At 39.1% G+C, this 18,950-nt stretch overlaps 1 protein-coding gene across 1 annotated transcript; it reads right to left on the reverse strand.

Moving 5' to 3' along the window:
* Positions 1-307: 307 nt before the first annotated feature.
* tspan11 (tetraspanin 11) lies at positions 308-17,502 on the reverse strand. Its single transcript, XM_061912200.1, is given in 10 exon segments — positions 308-880; positions 1,851-1,913; positions 6,027-6,113; positions 6,207-6,290; positions 6,293-6,364; positions 6,431-6,547; positions 6,626-6,700; positions 10,265-10,456; positions 10,905-11,011; positions 17,347-17,502. Coding segments are annotated over 9 exon segments (834 nt in total). The 5' UTR covers positions 10,989-11,011; positions 17,347-17,502; the 3' UTR covers positions 308-820.
* Between the last annotated feature and the right edge of the window lie 1,448 nt (positions 17,503-18,950).

Genomic DNA, 18,950 nt, shown 5'->3' on the forward strand with positions numbered 1-18,950 from the left:
GGACCACGGCCAAGTTTGGAGACCGCGGTAGGGGGTACCCCTTCAGTCAACTAGCAGTGTGGCTTGTAATTACATGAAAATAAGACATGAGAGCGACCCAAGACCTCAAAAGAGAAGCTCGTCTTTAACCACATGCTCATTGTACATTAAATATTTCACAAGGAACAAGGCAAAGGCCTGCAGAGAGACGCACACAAAAGTACTTGTTGATCTGATTTTTGATCAAATGTAACCTTTGAGTACCTCTGGTGGCTCACACCCAAGATCAGGGCACTACCAAAGTACAATCATGCCTATTTCAACAACATTCGTGCACTTTGTTTATTTGAGTTTTGATAATACAGTTGGCGGGCAGGAGTAGTGGTTATTAATGTTCCAAAAAGAAGAACCGATCATTTCTAAGTGAATAAGAATATATGTTTACAACTCCCTTTAAGGCCTCTGAAATGAACATCTGAAACATTTTCCCCTCAGACTAGTTCAGAAATCTTGTTAACTAATGTAAGCCACCAGGTGGCAGTATACACTAAAAGCACACTGGTTATCATGCTTAATTTTACAGGCAATGTTTTACTATTTTTTTAACGGTCATCAGGGGGATTTGACCTCATTGTCTCCTTGACACATTCAGTAAGATGAGCTAACATTGCTAAGCTTAAACCTCACACATCATTGAAAAATGACAGTGTTTCCCCTTGCGTGGAGTGTAGTTAGTTAGTTGTCGCCCTGCTCATTTGAAAGATGATGGATACAAGGATGACACCAGAGGAAGATAATCCAGTGGAGTTAAATAGGAGGTGCTAAAACATGTCACTGCGGCTCAGTAAGGCTCCATCTTGATCCTCATGTACAAGCAGCAGGTGAGCACCATCCCACAGATCTGAAAACAGGAAGCGTCAGGTCAAAGATGATATTGACAATGCTCAGCCACCACTTGCATGAAGCTGGGAAGATAAAGAGCGCTCCATAAGCAGAAAGCAAAGGAGATGTTAGTGTCTTGGGGGGGACAGGGTTAAAAAGCAGCCTTGCTGACAAGGGAAGATATTATCCCTTCCGTGCAGAATAATTATGGGAGTATAAAATCCATAAAAGGCTCCGCAGCCCACAGAGAAGCTTGAATGGTTATTGACTGCAGCCACTGACAGACTTGACAAACACTCTCTAAAAAGCCTTGTATTGACTCATAACAAATATCTGCTGCTTTTTCTGTCATCATGCAGTCGTGACAAAGCACGGAAGACATGTTAGCCCACAGGAGGACAACAGAAGAGTGCGCAAAGGCATGGGAAACAGTAGAAGAAGGCAAAAGAAAAAGAAGGAATACAACCTAACAAACACAGGACAACAATGTAGGACATCCAGGAAGTGACAACCAATCAACAGACTGCCGTGTGCCTAACGCCACCCCTTTGGGTACACTACTAGTACTAAAGTTGTTACCGCAAACGGAATGGACAAATCAACGCCTGGCGTAAAATAGAGCTATTAACACTGTACCATTAAAAAAATAAAAAATAAAAAAATAAATACATGTACAGCAACTAAATAATAACAACAGATAAATAAATGGTGACTTGTCCAAGGTGTACACCGCCTTCCGCCCGAATGCAGCTAAGATAGGCTCCAGCACCCCCCCCCCCCCAAAGGGAACAAACGGAAAAAAATGGATGGATGGAAATATAATAATAGAACTGTATGAAGAGGATCTGAGGAAGCTATTTGCGCATGCAACTGCATGCGTCACATGACAAACAGAAACATGCGTGTCACATTTTCCACAATGGATTCCGCAGGTGATTGTACAAAAGCAGAGTGAAAAGTGGCGCCAACCATAATCAAAATGCACCCACGTCCTCCTTTTCCTCTTTATAGAGAAGATAGATAAAGCAGGCTGTCAACACGGCACCGGCCAGCTACAGTAACACACACATACACACAAAATATGCATAGAGTACATACGTGTTACAAAAAGCCTATAAAATGTTGTGTGGGAAACTACAAGCAACTATTACATGTAAAAAACTAAAATGAGGACAGAAAGTCAGGACATGTCTAAAGTAGGAAGAATGGGTTCACACAGAAAGCAAACTTTAAATATGGGAATACAAAGTGAATAAATAAAATCTGTGTTACTTTGTTCCTAACCCTAAAGCATTACAGGATTTTTGGCTAAAGCACAGAAAACGTGTCGTACCCAAAATAAATGTGAAGCTGTCATTGAAGCATTTGCAATATTAGGCTCTTTTGAAAGCAAATATGCTCAATGGTAATCACCAAGGTCAGAATGAGTTTAAAAGTTTCTAACACTGTGGAATAGGGATTTGAATACCCTGAGAGTACATTTTTAGGCTTGCTTTTACATTTTCTGACATGCAGTGGTACCTCAATTTACGAGTATTTTGAGATATTGTATGAGCTGTCTGTTGGTTTTTTGGTTATGCTCTAAGTTTTGAGCATATATTACAGTTACGAGCCTCCCTGTCGCATCTATATATGAATGTTCACATTCCTCCAGGTGATTGTATTCTCAATCGCTCGCAACTGGATTGTTCGGTTTGTCTTAGAAGACGTTTCCCTTCTCATCCAAAAAGGCTTTATCCGTTCATGCTCATATACTTAGATTGGTCAAATGTAGTCTAGAAACTAAAAACCCTAACTAGGGTATTTATACATTAAAATAAGGAGAGCATGCCTTGGGCAAGGTTGGTTTTGTCCTATTGTAGTGAAAAAACAGCTGTTGATATGCAAAAGACCAACCCTTTTGTCAATGCCAATGACAATAGTTAAAGTGGAATTTGAATTAAAATTAAAAGTGACATTTTAGAGTGGAAGTTAGTCCACAGCCAGATATTGACACAATTCTGCCCTCCAAACATCGGAACTGAGAATGTCAGAGAAAAAGACAGCGCAAAGAAGATGATGCGGACGACACCCACTGAATAAGAAAAACAAACAGCAACAGCATGACCAACCCTGTGGATGACCAGGCGAGGCAGTCCGACCACAGTCAGTCTGCACGACTACGAAGCAGATATCTGCCCCTGCACTAAAACAACAGTGGACATCTATCCATGAACATATGTAGAAACTGCCGAATGGTGTGCCGTGTTTCAGTTTGTTCTGTCTCATGACTCTACAAAACTGGACAAGTGGATATCGGCCTTGCTTACACAGTCTTATTCAAACATACATGTCCGTTGCTGTCCACTCTGACCTCCGGTCCGTCACTCAAAGACGTCTGTGTGCAACGTAAACACCAATACCATTTCCTATTGTTAAGAGACGGAGATGCAGCCCGAAGGAAACACCTACAAAAGTCTGCTCCCCAAGGTAAATGCTGCACAATATTACTACAATACAATAAAACTACTGTAGTTGATTGTCGTATATTATATTTCACTGATTCTCAAACTGTGATACGTGTAACACTAATGGTACGAGGGCTCCATGTAGTGGTATGCAAAATAATCACTTACTTAAATATTTATGCACTGTGTTACTGTTCAGTGTGTGATGTTACAGTGGCCGAAAATATTAAATATACTGTATTTTTTGGATTATAAATCGCATTTTTTTATATAGTTTGGCCGGGGGTGCGACATATACTCTGGAGCGATTTGAGTGTGAGATTATGAACACATTACCGTAAAATATGAAATAATATTATTTATCTAATTCGCAGAAGAGACGAAGAAAATGTCAGCAATCGTCCCACACACGTCAGCAATCGTCAAATACACGTCAACCATTTAGAATTCGGCAGGGGAGGGTCATGGCAGAAGTGCATTGTGTGTCATGGGATGCTAACTGCTATATGCTACGGCCGTAGCTATTAAAATGGATCATTTCAACGTTGGCGGTAACTTATAAAAACTGAGAAGGGCTGAACAAAAATGGCACCGAAAGGAAATCAGATTATACTGCAGATTACAAGATGGACGTAGTGAACTATGCAGCAGAAAACGACAAGAGTAAGCAGCGGATACCTTTGGAGTTGGCAGAGTTGTTTAGAAGCGACATCGAGGAAGAAGATTTCATTGGATTTATCGATTAGGAGTGACAGATTGTTTGGTAAACGTATAGCATGTTCTATATGTTATAAGTATTTGAATGACTGTTACCATAATATGTTACGTTAACATACCAGGTTATTTATGCGTCATATAACGTACACTTATTCAGGCTGTTGTTCACTATTCTTTATTTATTTTAAATTGCCTTTCAAATGTCTATTCTTGGTGTTGGATTTTATCAAATACATTTCCCCCAAAAATGCGACTTATACTCCAGTGCGACCTATATATGTTTTTTTACTTCTTTATTATGCATTCTCGGCCTGTGCGACGTATACTCCGGAGCGATTTATAATCCGAAAAATTCGCTACTTGTTAAATAAAACCTCTGTCTTGTTTTAATGAATATTTAGGCCTACTACGCTGCTGTAGGGAGGTGTTTAGGGCACGTCCAACCGGTAGGAGGCCATGGGGAAGACCCAGGACACGTTGGGAAGACTATGTCTCCCGGCTGACCTGGGAACGCCCCGGGATCCCCCGGTAAGAGCTAGACGAAGTGGCTGGGGAGAGGGAAGTCTGGGTTTCCCTGCTTAGGCTGTTGCCCTCGCGACCCGACCTCGGATAAGCGGAAGAAGATGGATGGATGGATGGATACGCTACTGTATTTTAGTATGGGTCATTATGGTAAAACTTGGAAAGCCAAGTGTTTTCTGAGGTGGTACTTGGTGAAAAAGTATGGTTTTTCAAACAATGTTTATTATCAAAAAGATTTTTCTTTTGAAAAGTCATGTTACATGTTAAAATTGTGGTGATTTAAGACTGCTAACCACAGATTAAATGGATTACAGTTCAATTTAATGGCCAAGGCTAATTTGAGATACAATTGTTTTGATTTAAGAGCTCAGTCATAGAACCAATTTAGCTCGTACATTGAGGTACTACTGTACTTGGGCTAAGCTACCTTGGTATGTCAGAAGAAAGTTTGTTACATTTAAGTGCACGGACACGATTGGCTATGTGCTACAGGAAATGAAGTAAACAATTTTCTATTGGTTAAAACAAGATGTCAATCAAAAGGGCTCAGTTGAGAGTTGTTTTGACAGCGCTGTGTGGCTAATTCGTCCATGCTAATGATTAACGATATGTGGAAAATATATGTGCATTTGACCAAAATATGGATGTGTGCAGCAGCTGACAGTGTGTTTTTATGAATGTCAGACTTTGTGTGAAGTTACGTTTTTACTGCAGTATTTACAGGCTCTTGGTTAAGGAAAAATGACGTTATCTACATTTATCTGCTGTTGGAATACTGAGGCTTGGAAGGTGAGTTTTATTATTGTGTATGCCTTAGACTAGTTTAACATTTGTGTTTTCGAAGCCTGCAGTTATAATTGTGTCACGAAGTGATGTATATCTATTAAACTCAACAAAAAAAGCTTTCCAATGATATAGTTACATTTATAGGAGGCATTTTTTTACTGTGGTATCTTTAGAAAAATAGCTGTTAGAACACCAAGGGGTTAAGAAGTAAAAAGAACAAGACTTTCTTTACTCTGAGTTTTGCCAAACATATAAAACATCCATACTAACTTGAAACAAATATTGCACAGGAGTCTTTACCAGGCTTGTTGACACAAATAAAAAAACTGACATGTTGTTTGGGGTCAGATTTTTTGTAAGTTAATCACAACTAATTCCATTAGCCTTTCATTCTATTTCACTCATAAAAAGCTAAACTAAACTTATTTTTTTCCTATTTTGCTAATGTTTTTACCAATTATTTACTTTTAATTTGCCTTTTTTTTTATGTTTCTTTTACAAAAACTCTTAATTTAATAGAGCACAATGTTTATTTTAGGGGTGCTCGATAAATATCGAACAGATATGTCTCATATGTCTCTTATATTGTTTTGCAAGGTGGCTGTTTTAAAAGATGCCTATCAGTGATAATTTTCTTAAAATGTACACATCTTTCTATTTTTTTTCTTTAAACTTACATTTCAAACCACTTACTTGCAGACATGCCACTCCGATCCCCACGGCTCCTATCACCAACAGATGGTCTGCCAAGAACTGCTCTAGCTTGGTTATGCAGCCACCCTGCAATGACAGTTGCAAACCATTTGGGGTGAAACAATTAATTCACCTTTTAATCAAAAACTGTGATGATGAAGTTCATAATTAGATGCTCACCTCTGTATTGTAGATGTTGGATGGGTGGTCCCTGATGCCACAATCGGGCGTCATGGACTTACAGCAGCTGTCAGGCACCATCCTGCCCTGGCATGCTTTGACGTAATGTAAACACTCGTCGTCCAGTCTTGGTAGTTGTCGCTACCGCAGCACTTAAACTACAGAGGACATTGAACTGTTGAAAGTCCAGCAACCCAAGTGAACAGGTAAACAAGCAACTGTACATCCTGTTGTAGTTTGTCCACAGCTAACGTGATAGCCTCCTTTCCTGGTTGGGCGTAGTTGTCTGTCATGGTCTGCTTCAGGTGCTGCTTCAGGTGCTGCTTCAGCTCTTCGCTCAGCTACAAACAAAAAGAATCCAAAGAAACATCATAAGACATACGGAAATTCTATACCTTGAGAATGAAAAAAATGCTCACCCTCTGGTAGTAAACATAAGCCAGTACACCAGCCACCAGCTCGATCAAGAAAATCAAAAGCAGGCAAAAGAAATACTGTGGAAAAAGAAAAAGTAAACGATTAAAACAGCCATTCTCCTCCCATGACAATGCACAGAAGAGACAACCGGAAATTCATCTCTGGCAGATGGTGCAAATTGGATTTCTACCTCCATTATGTATCATAATTAACTTCAAAAGCACAAACACAGCATGGCCTCTAAATTCTAAAGAGAACAATGATAATATTACATGTGATTACCAAAGCTCGAAGCAAAGAAACACTTAATGGCTCTAATGGTGAGCAAAGGCTTGAAATCCCAAACTGAGTTATTAAGCGAGCTGCAAAGTGAACAAACCGCCTACACATTTGTATGTGTTTCTGAATGCATTCTGGCACACATTCAAATGAAACTAGAAGAAAAGCTCCTATAGCTCCCGTCCTGAAGCGTGGGCGTCGTCCTGCAACAATGCAGGGAAACAAAATAGTCGTCAGGGTTTGACTTTTGCAGCATGGCACAAAAGAATGCAACCTGCTGTGTAGCTATTGGTAACAAGATGAGAAAAAAAAGTATGTTTGTGCCTGCTGCCCACACATACTCCATAATGTCTGCACATATTACACATGATGGTAAATGTGGTTGATAAATAGCATGTGAGTGTGACTGAATGCAACACAAGACTCCAAAACCTGGCAAATAATACTCAATACAGGCACTAGTTTTACTTTTGCCCCATGCCTTCCATCTACAATAGATCAACAAGAACCTATAAATAGTCCTGCAGCAGCAAAGGTTCAACTCCTGGCCGCCTGCCTGTGTAAAATAATGAAGACAATAAGGCCATTTGTCATATTGTCTTGTAAGAAAAATGTCTCAGTTGCTCACGTGATGACTGTAACCTCATAAGACACGAGTAAACAATATACAGTATGTGCGAGCAAAAAAAGCCTAAAATACCACACGGAGTGACACATTTTAACTAGTGAAGACTCACCTAATCATTTATTATTATGGGAAATGATGCTAGAAAAAAAACTCTACCGAAATTATGAATACAATATATAAGGAACAATTTACTGGCAATGCGATCAAATGATACATTTTTAATCAGATTAATCACACATTTGAATTTGGATTACATCAGGGCATATGACTTGCTTACATGTTACTATTAACTTAAACAAATGCAATTTTATTGTGAAATTTGAATGCATAACAGTTATAACTAAATCCAGTCCGAATGTATTTTAGAGTGACATGTGCCAGCGAGCACACCGGTCCGAATATCCTTACTCCTCTTTGTACTGGCGTATGCATTGATCTGATCACCGACCGTATAACAAATGATAGCTTGTGCACGCCAGCTTTCCGAGACTCTTTATTTTGTTAGCGCAGGCAGCATGAAGCAGGGTTTTTATTGTGAAGATAGGAAATGTGCAGTCGGCCATTTAGGATTTTGACGGAAGGTACGGCGCGAGAGTCTGTTGAAATAAAAAGTGTTTCTCGCCTTCCTCTTTCATTTTTTTATAATAATGATCTCGCAGCAACCAGCGTCATCTCACAAGACCCTCGGGTGCCATGAATGTCAATCAAGTGACGTCTTGGTGAAGATTGATGATCACTAATTTTTAGGTCTATTTTTTTAAAAGCCTGGCTGGAGATCGACTGACACAACCCCGCGGTCGACCGGTAGCTTGCGATCGACGTAAGGGGCACCCCTGCTATATACTATACATGATTATTGCGATAATTTTTTGTGATTAATTGCATGACCTAACTTGTTATTTCTCTGAGCCCGAATATACACACATTGCTTAAACACTAAGTTTTTCAATAATTTGTGTTATTTAGACAATAATTATTTACTGTTGACTTTTGAGGCAGCCTGTTTAGGCAAACTAGTTTAAAAATTGTGCTCTCAGGTAGTTTCTACCAGTAGGTGAAATGTGCTGTTCCTGAATTGCTTGTAAATGAACAATAGCCATTTATTTGATGAGATCAGTGAACCATGGCCATTACAAAAATGGAACAATACAACTCGTGAGAATTTCAAGTAGGGATCGACCAATTATTTGCACCGATGTTTGGCATTTCAATGTATATCGATATTGGCCTTGTTTTATTGGTATCAGCCAATATATCTATATATATACAGTCGTGGTCAAAAGTTTACATACACTTGTGAAGGACATAATGTCATGGCTGTCTTAAGTTTCCAACAATTTCTACAACTCTTTTTTTTTTTTGTGATAGAGTGATTGGAGCACATACTTGTTTCTCACAAGAAAACCTTCATGAAGTTTGATTCTTTTATGAATTATGGTTCTCCTGAAAATGTGACCAAATTTGCTGTGTTGGCCCTGCGATGAGTTGGTGACTTGTCCAGGGTGTTCCCCGCCTACCGCCTGAATGCAGCTGATATAGGCTCCAGCATCCCCCGCGCGCATCTGATGCGAAAATATCACATTTGCAGCCCTTTGAACCGTTTAGATTGGCTAGGCAAAAAAAATCTGATCTGTGTCACTTGAGGGCAAAAAAATCAGATTTGGCGTGCAGTTTAAATGGGGCCCTCATTTACTAATACTGTATTTTTCGGAGTATAAATCGCTCCGGAGTATAAGTCGCACGTGCTGAAAATGCATAATAAAGAAGGAAAAAAAACATATATAAGTCGCATTGGAGTATAAGTCGCATTTTTTTGGGGAAATGTATTTGATAAAACCCAACACCAAAAATAGACATTTGAAAGGCAATTTTAAATAAATAAAGAATAGTGAACAACAGGCTGAATAAGTGTACGTTATATGAGGCATAAATAACCAACTGAGAAGGTTCCTGGTATGTTAACGTAACATATTATGGTAAGAGTCATTCAAATAACTATAACATATAGAACATGCTATACCTTTACCAAACAATCTGTCACTCCTAATCCAAAAATCCCATCAAATCTTTCTCTTACATGAATGAGCTAAATAATGTTATTTGATATTTTACGGTGTGTTAATAATTTCACAAAAGTCGCTCCTGAGTATAAGTCGCACCCTCGGCCAAACTATGAAAAAAAAAGCGACTTTTAGTCCAAAAAATACGGTAATCGCTATGGGCCCGGGAAAAAAAATTGGTCGATCTCTAATTTCAAGGCAGAAGAAAATGACCAGTGACCATACTATTTAATTTTTTGTTGCTTTGATTGATTGTTTTGTGAGTGAAACTAATAAAAACTGATCAAATGTGGACCGCATGAAATGCCTGAAACTTTAAATACGTTGACAGTTTTTTTACAGGCCATTGCAATAGAGCGCACGAGAGCGGTGGTGTGTGGGTGCCGTGGTCAGTGTGGCGTAGATTATCCTTTCTTTTTTTTTTTAAATAATATATAAATGTTAAACATACACTTTCAATGTTGATGATGTGTATTCATTAGGAATAAAAATGAAGTTGGTTTGTTTCAACTATTTTCCCCAAAATACGTGTTCAAGTGATAAAGTGTGTTTTAGCCGATTACGTACATGTAAAATCGAACAAGCTCATTGATAGATTACTCAATTACTAAAATAATTGATCACAGCACAAATCAAATCGTGACCATCGAAAGTGCTGGCACCGTTCATTTTACCGTGGACAGACAACTCCTCTGCTCTCGGACGACGGCGCAGCAGCCCAGGAAGCCTGTGACCACGACCAGCCCCCCGGACAGGATGAGGATGTAGGCGGATACGGCAAGGGTGCTAGAGGCCAGCAGGCTCAGGAACTCACTCTTCTCCACCAGCGTCCAAACGCCCACACCGAAGACGGCCGCTCCTCCCACCTATGAGACAAAACGAGTTTATGTCAAAGAGTAAATATGATCGCAGAGATAGAAAAGTGTACAGGTTCTCCGCTGAGATGACGGCGAGAACTATTAAGTTGACTTCCTGCTTATCTATAAAAGGGAGTGGGAAGGGGAAGGAAATTCCTGCCCGTGTTATTTCTCTTCCCTAGGAAGCTGAACTAAGCTAAGAAGAGTAATGGGCCGCTCCCAAAGTGTGCATCAACTTTGAATATGTCTTAAACGTGACCCTAGGAGTAAAAACTCTAGTGGCGAAACGAGACAAGCTTTTAAAATAAATTCATGAGTCATTAAGTGGGAAGTCCATTACACCCAGTGTGGCTTCATCCTTTTAGCTTTGTAGCAGCACTTTACAGGGGGAAATTTGAAAGCATGTTTAATACTGTATGTTCCTCATTAATGAAATCAAAGAGTGCCAATATCTTACCCAAAATAGCGAGTTGAAGACAAAAAGCAGATACTTGAGACATACAGTCAGCCAGTCCTCTCCGTCTTTATACGCGGACGACATCTTCTTCCTTCCGCCAGTTATTACTGAAAGAACACAATAACCGGCACCACAATTTATGAAATAACCGTTTTAGCGTTGTTTATGTTTAGGTTATGAAAATGCTCTGAATCCGATTTCACAACATCATCTTGTGGTGTTTTCATCAGACATTCAATGAATTATTCACAAGACTGAATAGACCATAAACTCTGAAACATTAGTTGGTGCGCACATCTCTGCAAATAAACAGCCTCCTTATCGTGGGAAGCACTTAGAACCACAAACACTGATTTGCACACCTTCTTTTACTTATTGCAAAACTATATATTCTCAACTACGGCACATGCAAAAGAAGCAAAGCTATATTTTCCCTGCACAATACTAATTTTTCCAATGTGTTGTAGTCATTACTGTATATCCAGCCCTCTTACTATGCTCGAACGTAACAAGCGCACGTACATTATCTTTGTGTTGTTAGCTAACGATATCATTTTGGATAGCTATTATTCGCTATTAGTTACTGAATATGTTTATAGTCATAATAACAACAAGACAACAGTGAATGACAAGCCTGAACGCCAATCAAAGTCTTCGGTCCGACGAGCGATTTTATATTTAAAAAGTTCTTACTGTGAAGAATATAGACATGTTCTGGTAAACCATCCATCCCTCCATCCATCTTCTTCCGCTTAGCAGAGGTCGGGTCGCGGGGGCAACAGCCTAAGCAGGGAAACCCAGACTTCCCTCTCCCCAGCCACTTCGTCTAGCTCTTCCCGGGGGATCCCGAGGCGATCCCAGGCCAGCCAGGAGACATAGTCTTCCCAACGTGTCCTGGGTCTTCCTCGTGGCCTCCTACTGGTTGGACATGCCCTAAACACCTCCCAAGGGAGGTGTTCTGGTAAACCACTAATGGTAAAATAAGCTAGTAGGGGTGATTCTAAATTAATTCATAATTCTCAAAAATCAATAAAAAAAATGTTTAACTACGCAATATATTTTTTTCATCAAAATAAATTTTTTAAAAAGATGATTAGGCAATCTTTACACAAACAGAAGGAGTTTTTTTTTCATTTTGAAAATGTTCAAGGTGGGAGAGAGGTTAGTGCATCTGCCTCACAATACGAAGGTCCTGAGTAGTCGCGAGTTCAATCCCGAGTTCGGGATCTTTCTGTGGGGAGTTTGCATGTTCTCTCCGTGACTGCGTGGGTTCCCTTCGGGTACTCCGGCTTCCTCCTACTTCCAAAAACATGCACCTGGGGATAAGTTGATTGGCAACACTAAATTGGCCCTAGTGTGTGAATGTTGTCTGTCTATCTGTGTTGGCCCTGCGATAAGGTGGCGACTTTTCCAGGGTGTACCCCGCCTAACGCCCAAATGCAGCTGAGATAGGCTCCAGCAAACCCCCGAGAACCCAAAAGGAACAAGCGGTAGAGAAAATGGTTTTAATATAAATATTACACCGACTAATAGGTTGCAAGAATCGGTTTGAACTAAGAATCGATTTTGAATCGAATTTACACCCCAGGAATCAGAATTAATCGTTTAACAGCCGTGTAACTAAACTACTGGTGTTTTTGGTATATTTTTGGTTGGAATAAAGCAACTCTGAGCAAGATGGAAACAGCATCTTTAAAGGCCTACTGAAATGAGACTTTGTTATTTAAACGGGGATAGCAGGTCCATTCTATGTGTCATACTTGATCATTTCGCGATATTGCCATATTTTTGCTGAAAGGATTTAGTAGAGAACATCCACGATAAAGTTTGCAACTTTTGGTCGCTGATAAAAAAGCCTTCCCTGTACCGGAAGTAGCAGATGATGTGCGCGTGACGTCACGGATTGTAGAGCTCCTCACATCCTCACATTGTTTACAATCATGGCCACCAGCAGCGAGAGCAATTCGGACCGAGAAAGCAACGATTTCCTTATTAAATTGAGCGAGGATGAATGATTTGTGGCTGAGGAGAGAGTTAAGGACTAGAAAAAAACAAAAGATGAGGGCAGTGGGAGCGATTCAGATGTTATTAGACACATTTACTAGTGTAGCCGAGTGTCCTGTGTTCTCCTATACAGTGTACTTATATAATAAAATAATACACGGGAGACATTAGAGCAGGTCCGGTAGCCACCGCTTCTTTAATGTGAACTCCTTTTCACCTCTCTCTCCACAACCACACACCCTACGTCACAGCCCCACGGCAAATCTGAAAGGACAAAACTCTTCCTCCTCCTCCTTAAACTCTCTGTTAACTTGGGACACCCTGAACTGTTTGTTACACTAGGATAATTCTGGAAAATCTCTTATCTGCTTATTGTGTTACTAGTGTTTTAGTGAGATTATATAGTGGTACCTGAAAGTCGGAGGGGTGTGGTGACCGTCAGTGTCTTCGTGGGAAGCCACGTTTCTCGAATAGGCAAGGCAGCCGGGCTGAGATTTTTTTTCTTCCCCTCCTCCACGGTGTAAGCATCCGACGGTCGGGGGCGGCCGTTGGGAGGAGGCAAGAGAGTCCGCAGCTGCAGGAAGAACGACGCAAACTCTCCACTCATGTCTACTGTAAGAGCCGACTAATTGCCACCATTTTCTTACCGAAACCTGCCGGTTGACATGTGGTAGGGAACCATGTTCGCTTGACCGCTCTGTTCCATAGTAAAGCTTCACCGTCAGCTTTCGGGAATGTAAACAAGGAATGACCGGATGTGTTTGTGTTGCTAAAGGCAGCCGCAATACACCGCTTCCCACTTACATCTTTCTTCTTTGACGTCTCCATTATTAATTGAACAAATTGCAAAAGATTCAGCAACACAGATGTCCAGAATACTGTGTATTTATGCGATTAAAGCAGACGACTTATAGCTGGGATCGGTACTCAAGTCACGCGCATGCGTCATCATACCGCGACGTTTTCAGCAGGATAATTTGCGCGTAATTTAAAATTGCAATTTAGTAAACTAAACTGGCCGTATTGGCATGTGTTGCAATGTTAATATTTCATCATTGATATACAAACTATCAGACTGCGTGGTCAGTAGTAGTGGGTTTCAGTAGGCCTTTAATCAAAGTTGCATTTTTCATACCAAAATTTATAACAAGAAAACCAACGGCTACAGCCTATGTTACCATTAGTGGTTCAAGAGAACAGATTTAATAAATACATCTTCAGTAATGCGAACGTTGTATCGATCCGTTGTGGTGAAGAAGGAGCTGAGCCGGAAGGCAAAGCTCTCAATTTACCGGTCGATCTACGTTCCCATCCTCACCTAAGAGCTTTGGGTTATGACCGAAAAGACAAGATCACGGGTACAAGCGGCCGAAATGAGTTTCCTCCGCCGTGTGGCGGGGCTCTCCCTTAGAGATAGGGTGAGAAGCTCTGTCATCAGGGAGCTCAAAGTAAAGCCGCGGCTCGTCTACATCGAGAGGAGCCAGATGAGGTGGTTCCGGCATCTGGTAAGGATGCCACTCGAACGCCTCCCTAGGGAGGTGTTTAGGGCACGTCCAACCGGTAGGAGGCCACGGGGAAGACCCAGGACACTTTGGGAAGACTATGTCTCCCGGCTGGTTTGGGAACGCCTCGGGATCCCCCGGGAAGAGCTGGACGAAATAGCTGGGGAGAGGGAAGTCTGGGCTTGCCTGCTTAGGCTGCTGCCCCCGCGACCTGACCTCGAATAAGCGGAAGAAGATGGATGGATGGATGGAATTTTAAGAAAGAATATTAAAATGGTACAAAAAGCAATGCAATCCATAAAATATTAGTTCTTCCCTTAGAAACAGAAAACAACTAGGCGTTTAATAAAATAAAAGCATATTTGATGAAAAGTAAGATTATTAAAAAGGTGGATTTTGACATTATCATTATCTCAATAAGTGGCCTGTAGTAAAACTATCCTTTGAACTTCATGAACTCGCATTGTCTGAAAGTTACTAATTGACGTAAATTAACCCTTTGACGTAAAACTGAAAACCATACACCAGGGGTGTCCAAAGTGCGGCCCGGGGGCCATTTGCGGCACGCGTGTCACTTTTTAACGGCCCCACGGCACATTTAAAGAATACAGTTGAAAAAATTTAAAAACATAAAAAGTGGTATAAAAGACCAAGCAGGTGAATTGTGACAATACATTGTTGCAATGCTTACTCTTATAACACAAAGCTGTCATGCAGGCTGTTTCTTTCTTTAAAAAATGATAATGAATCCAAATCAATGTCATTTTGAATTATTGACCTATTCAAGGCCCTGATTACGTCACATTTAATATTGCACTTTGAAATATTTTTTGGGGAAAATGTTGCACATTTTGTGTTTTGCCACATAAAAAAACTGAGCTGTTTTTTTTAACGAAGGGCCTAAAACAAACAACCATAACATAAACAACGATAAAACTTAAAATTGACGGATATATCTGAAGTTGATCTCAAGATTATTGTGCTAAAAGTAAACAGTAAAAAATGTTTATAATTTATTTGTAACACTTTAATGAGTAGGACAATTTTGGACCCCCAATTATTTTAGTGTGATTTGTTTTTAAGTGTCATAGCTCAAAAAATAATAACGAATCAAAATCTAAAATTAAGGCTCCAATTATTATAAAATCTCCAATATTCCACCTAAAAAGTTATTGGGTGAAAATATTGCATATTTTGTGTTTTTTCAATTTTTTTCCCCTAATGATCTAGAGCAGGGGTCACCAAGGCGTTGCCCGCGGGCACCAGGTAGCCCGTAAAGACCAGATGAGTAGCCCACTGGCCTGTTCTAAAAATAGCTCAAATATCAGCACTTACATGTGAGCTGCCTCTATTTTTTTAATTGTATTTATTTACTAGCAAGCTGGTCTCGCTTTGCTTGACATTTTTAATTCTAAGAGGGACAAAACTTTAATAGAATTTGAAAATCAAAGAAAATATTTTAAAGACTTTGTCTTCGCTTGTTTGAATAAATTCAATATTTTTTTTTACTTTGCTTCTTAAAACTTTCAGAAAGACAATTTTAGAGAAAAAATACAACCTTAAAAATGATTTTAGGATTTTTAAACAGATATACCCTTTTACCTTTTAAATTCCTTCCTCTTCTTTCCTGACAATTTACATCAATGTTCAAGTATTTTTTTTTTTTATAATTGTAAAGAATAAAAAATACATTTTAATTTAATTCTTCATTTTAGCTTCTGTTTTTTCGGCAAAGAATATTTGTGATATATTTCTTTAAACGTATTATGATTAAAATAAAATAAAAATATTCTGGCAAATCTAGTAAATTTGTAGAATCAAATTTTAATCTTATTTCAAAGTGGTTCTAAACTATTTAAAACATGTCATCAAAATTCTAAAATTAATCTTAATCAGGAAAAATGACTAATGATGTTCCATAAATTATTTTTTAAATTTTTTTCAAAAAGATTCAAATTAGCTAGTTTTTCTCTTCTTTTTTTTCGGTTGAATTATGAATTTTAAAGAGTCGAAATTGAAGATAAACTATGTTTCAAAATTTAATTTTAATTTTTTCCGTGTTTTCTCCTCTTCTAAACCGTTCAATTAAGTGTTTTTTTCATCATTTATTCTCTACAAAAAACCTTTGGTAAAAGGAAAAAAAATGTACGACAGAATGATAAACAGAAATACCCATTTTTTATATATATAGATTTATTTATCAAAGGTAAATTGAGAAAATTGGCTATTTCTGGCAATTTATTTAAGTGTGTATCAAACTGGTAGCCCTTCGCATTAATCAATACCCAAGAAGTAGCTCTTGGTTGCAAAAAGGTTGGTGACCCCTGATCTAGAGATTTAAAACTTGAATAATAATGAAAATAATAATACTGAATAATTACACATTTTAAATATTTTTTGGGACCAAAACCCTCTGGGGTCCCCGGGATCATAACTGAGTGGAGGCCTAAATGTATATTTTTATACATATATTGTATTGATTTTTAAAATAAATAATATGTAAATGGCCCCCGCTTGCTTTGATTTTTCAGTGTGCGGCCCTCAGTGGAAAAAGTTTGGACACCCCTGCCATACACGAACGTCAAAAAAAACCCGATGACGTAATGTAATATTTTTACACCTAAAATAGTATGACGTAGTCACGCAGCTAAAAAAATCACGCGGATGTTTTGGCTAATACCAACAAGTGTTATCGTGTTCTACAACTGAAAGCTTTAAAAAAAATGTAGTAGTTAAAATGAACGAAAACTTTAAGTAAACACGTCCGTTTCTTCTTATTTTATTGGACAGTTGTGTTGTTAGCAAAGCGTCCATATTGATCCAAACATGATCCGCTCCACCTGCGTCACTGATGCGCATCACAAAAGTTAAAGCAAATATCCTGATAGTTAGCTTGACAAAACAACATTTCGTGTCGTCGCTAAAAACATACTTACCCGAACAAGGTAAAAGGGGGATTAGATAATCCTTTTTAACCGTTTTAATGATGGGATATGAGCCGGGGGGGCGGACCACCTCAGCAGTCAAGTGGCTCGTTGCTAGCGGGCTGTCCGATAGGGGTTTGTGATGCCTTTACGTACTGCTGGTAATTTTAAAAATCCGCGTAATTTCACTTGCCATGTAACGATATTAAGTTTATGTAACACAAATTAATTATTTGAATAGTGGGAAAAAAGCTTAGTGAAGGCCACGAGTGAGTCAAATATATAAGTCTACAACGTGAAACCTGGTAATATCTACAATGCATTCACATTTCTGACAGCCATTGAAAGCGTCACATTGTGAATATGTGGATAGGGTCAAAATGGGGTGACAGAAGTCAACAAAGCTGCTTGACAGAATGAATTCCTCTTTGCCTTTTGCAACACAACCCAGGCGACAGGGAAACTACATTGTTCATTTAGCATTTCACAACCTCTAGTGCAGGAAAAAAAAAACATTCAGATAAAGAGAAGAAAAATAAAAGACTGCAAATACACCAGAGAGACTTGCATTTTGTAACCAGTCTATGAAATTATTCATCCGATTTATTGGTCGCGTTTTTGTGATTACTAAAAGAACAATAATTGTGAGAGGATGCCAAAAAATTTATGTCGAAACACAACACAAAACAAATAACTACCATTCAGTGTATTCATCTGGTTTCTATGTTCTCATATTTGCATATCTAGAAGGAAAATAGGAAAATGTGGTCTCTTCCACTGCCAGCTCATTTTTATGCTCGTTCTGCTGTCTGCTCTCATGCCTTGGGCCTCACTTGGCGCTCCCATTGGGAGAGAAGCAACGACGATAGCAGAAATAGTGCAAAATATAACATAGAGACGTAAAATTGTGTCATTAAAATTCACATTAAGGTAGCCAAGTTTTGACATCTGCTCAGTTGGAAGCGTGCCTTTCTCGCCTGTTGAGACAGCTGGGGGGGTGCAAAGTACCGGAGAAAGGGTTGAAATTATTGCAATGGATAAATCGACTTCAGTGAAGTCCAATGCAAGAGTAGTATCCAAAAATCTGTTTTACCAATGTAATAATGTGCACTTTCCAAAAAAATAAATGTGTGTTTTATTGCAGTTTGCAGATCTGCAATGTGTCAGTCCGACAGCTGTTACTAATATTTTCATCCTGTCATTCCCTGGAGCTCAATAAAGTAACCAAAACCACTGGGAAACAACAATATCAAACAAACAAACAAACTAAATATATATATATATATATATATATATATATACAGTGGGGCAAAAAACTATTTAGTCAGTGACCGATTGTGCAAGTTCTCCCACTTAAAATGATGACAGAGGTCTGTAATTTTCATCATAGGTACACTTCAACTGTGAGAGACAGAATGTGGAAAAAAAATCCAGGAATTCACATTGTAGGAATTTTGAAGAATTTATTTGTAAATTATAGTGGAAAATAAGTATTTGGTCAACCATTCAAAGCTCTCACTGATGGAAGGAGGTTTTGGCTCAAAATCTCACGATACATGGCCCCATTCATTCTTTCCTCAACACGGATCAATCGTCCTGTCCCTTTAGCAGAAAAA

The sequence above is a fragment of the Nerophis ophidion genome, linkage group LG10 (genome assembly GCF_033978795.1).
Source record: "Nerophis ophidion isolate RoL-2023_Sa linkage group LG10, RoL_Noph_v1.0, whole genome shotgun sequence".
NCBI classification, from domain to species: Eukaryota; Metazoa; Chordata; class Actinopteri; order Syngnathiformes; family Syngnathidae; genus Nerophis; species Nerophis ophidion.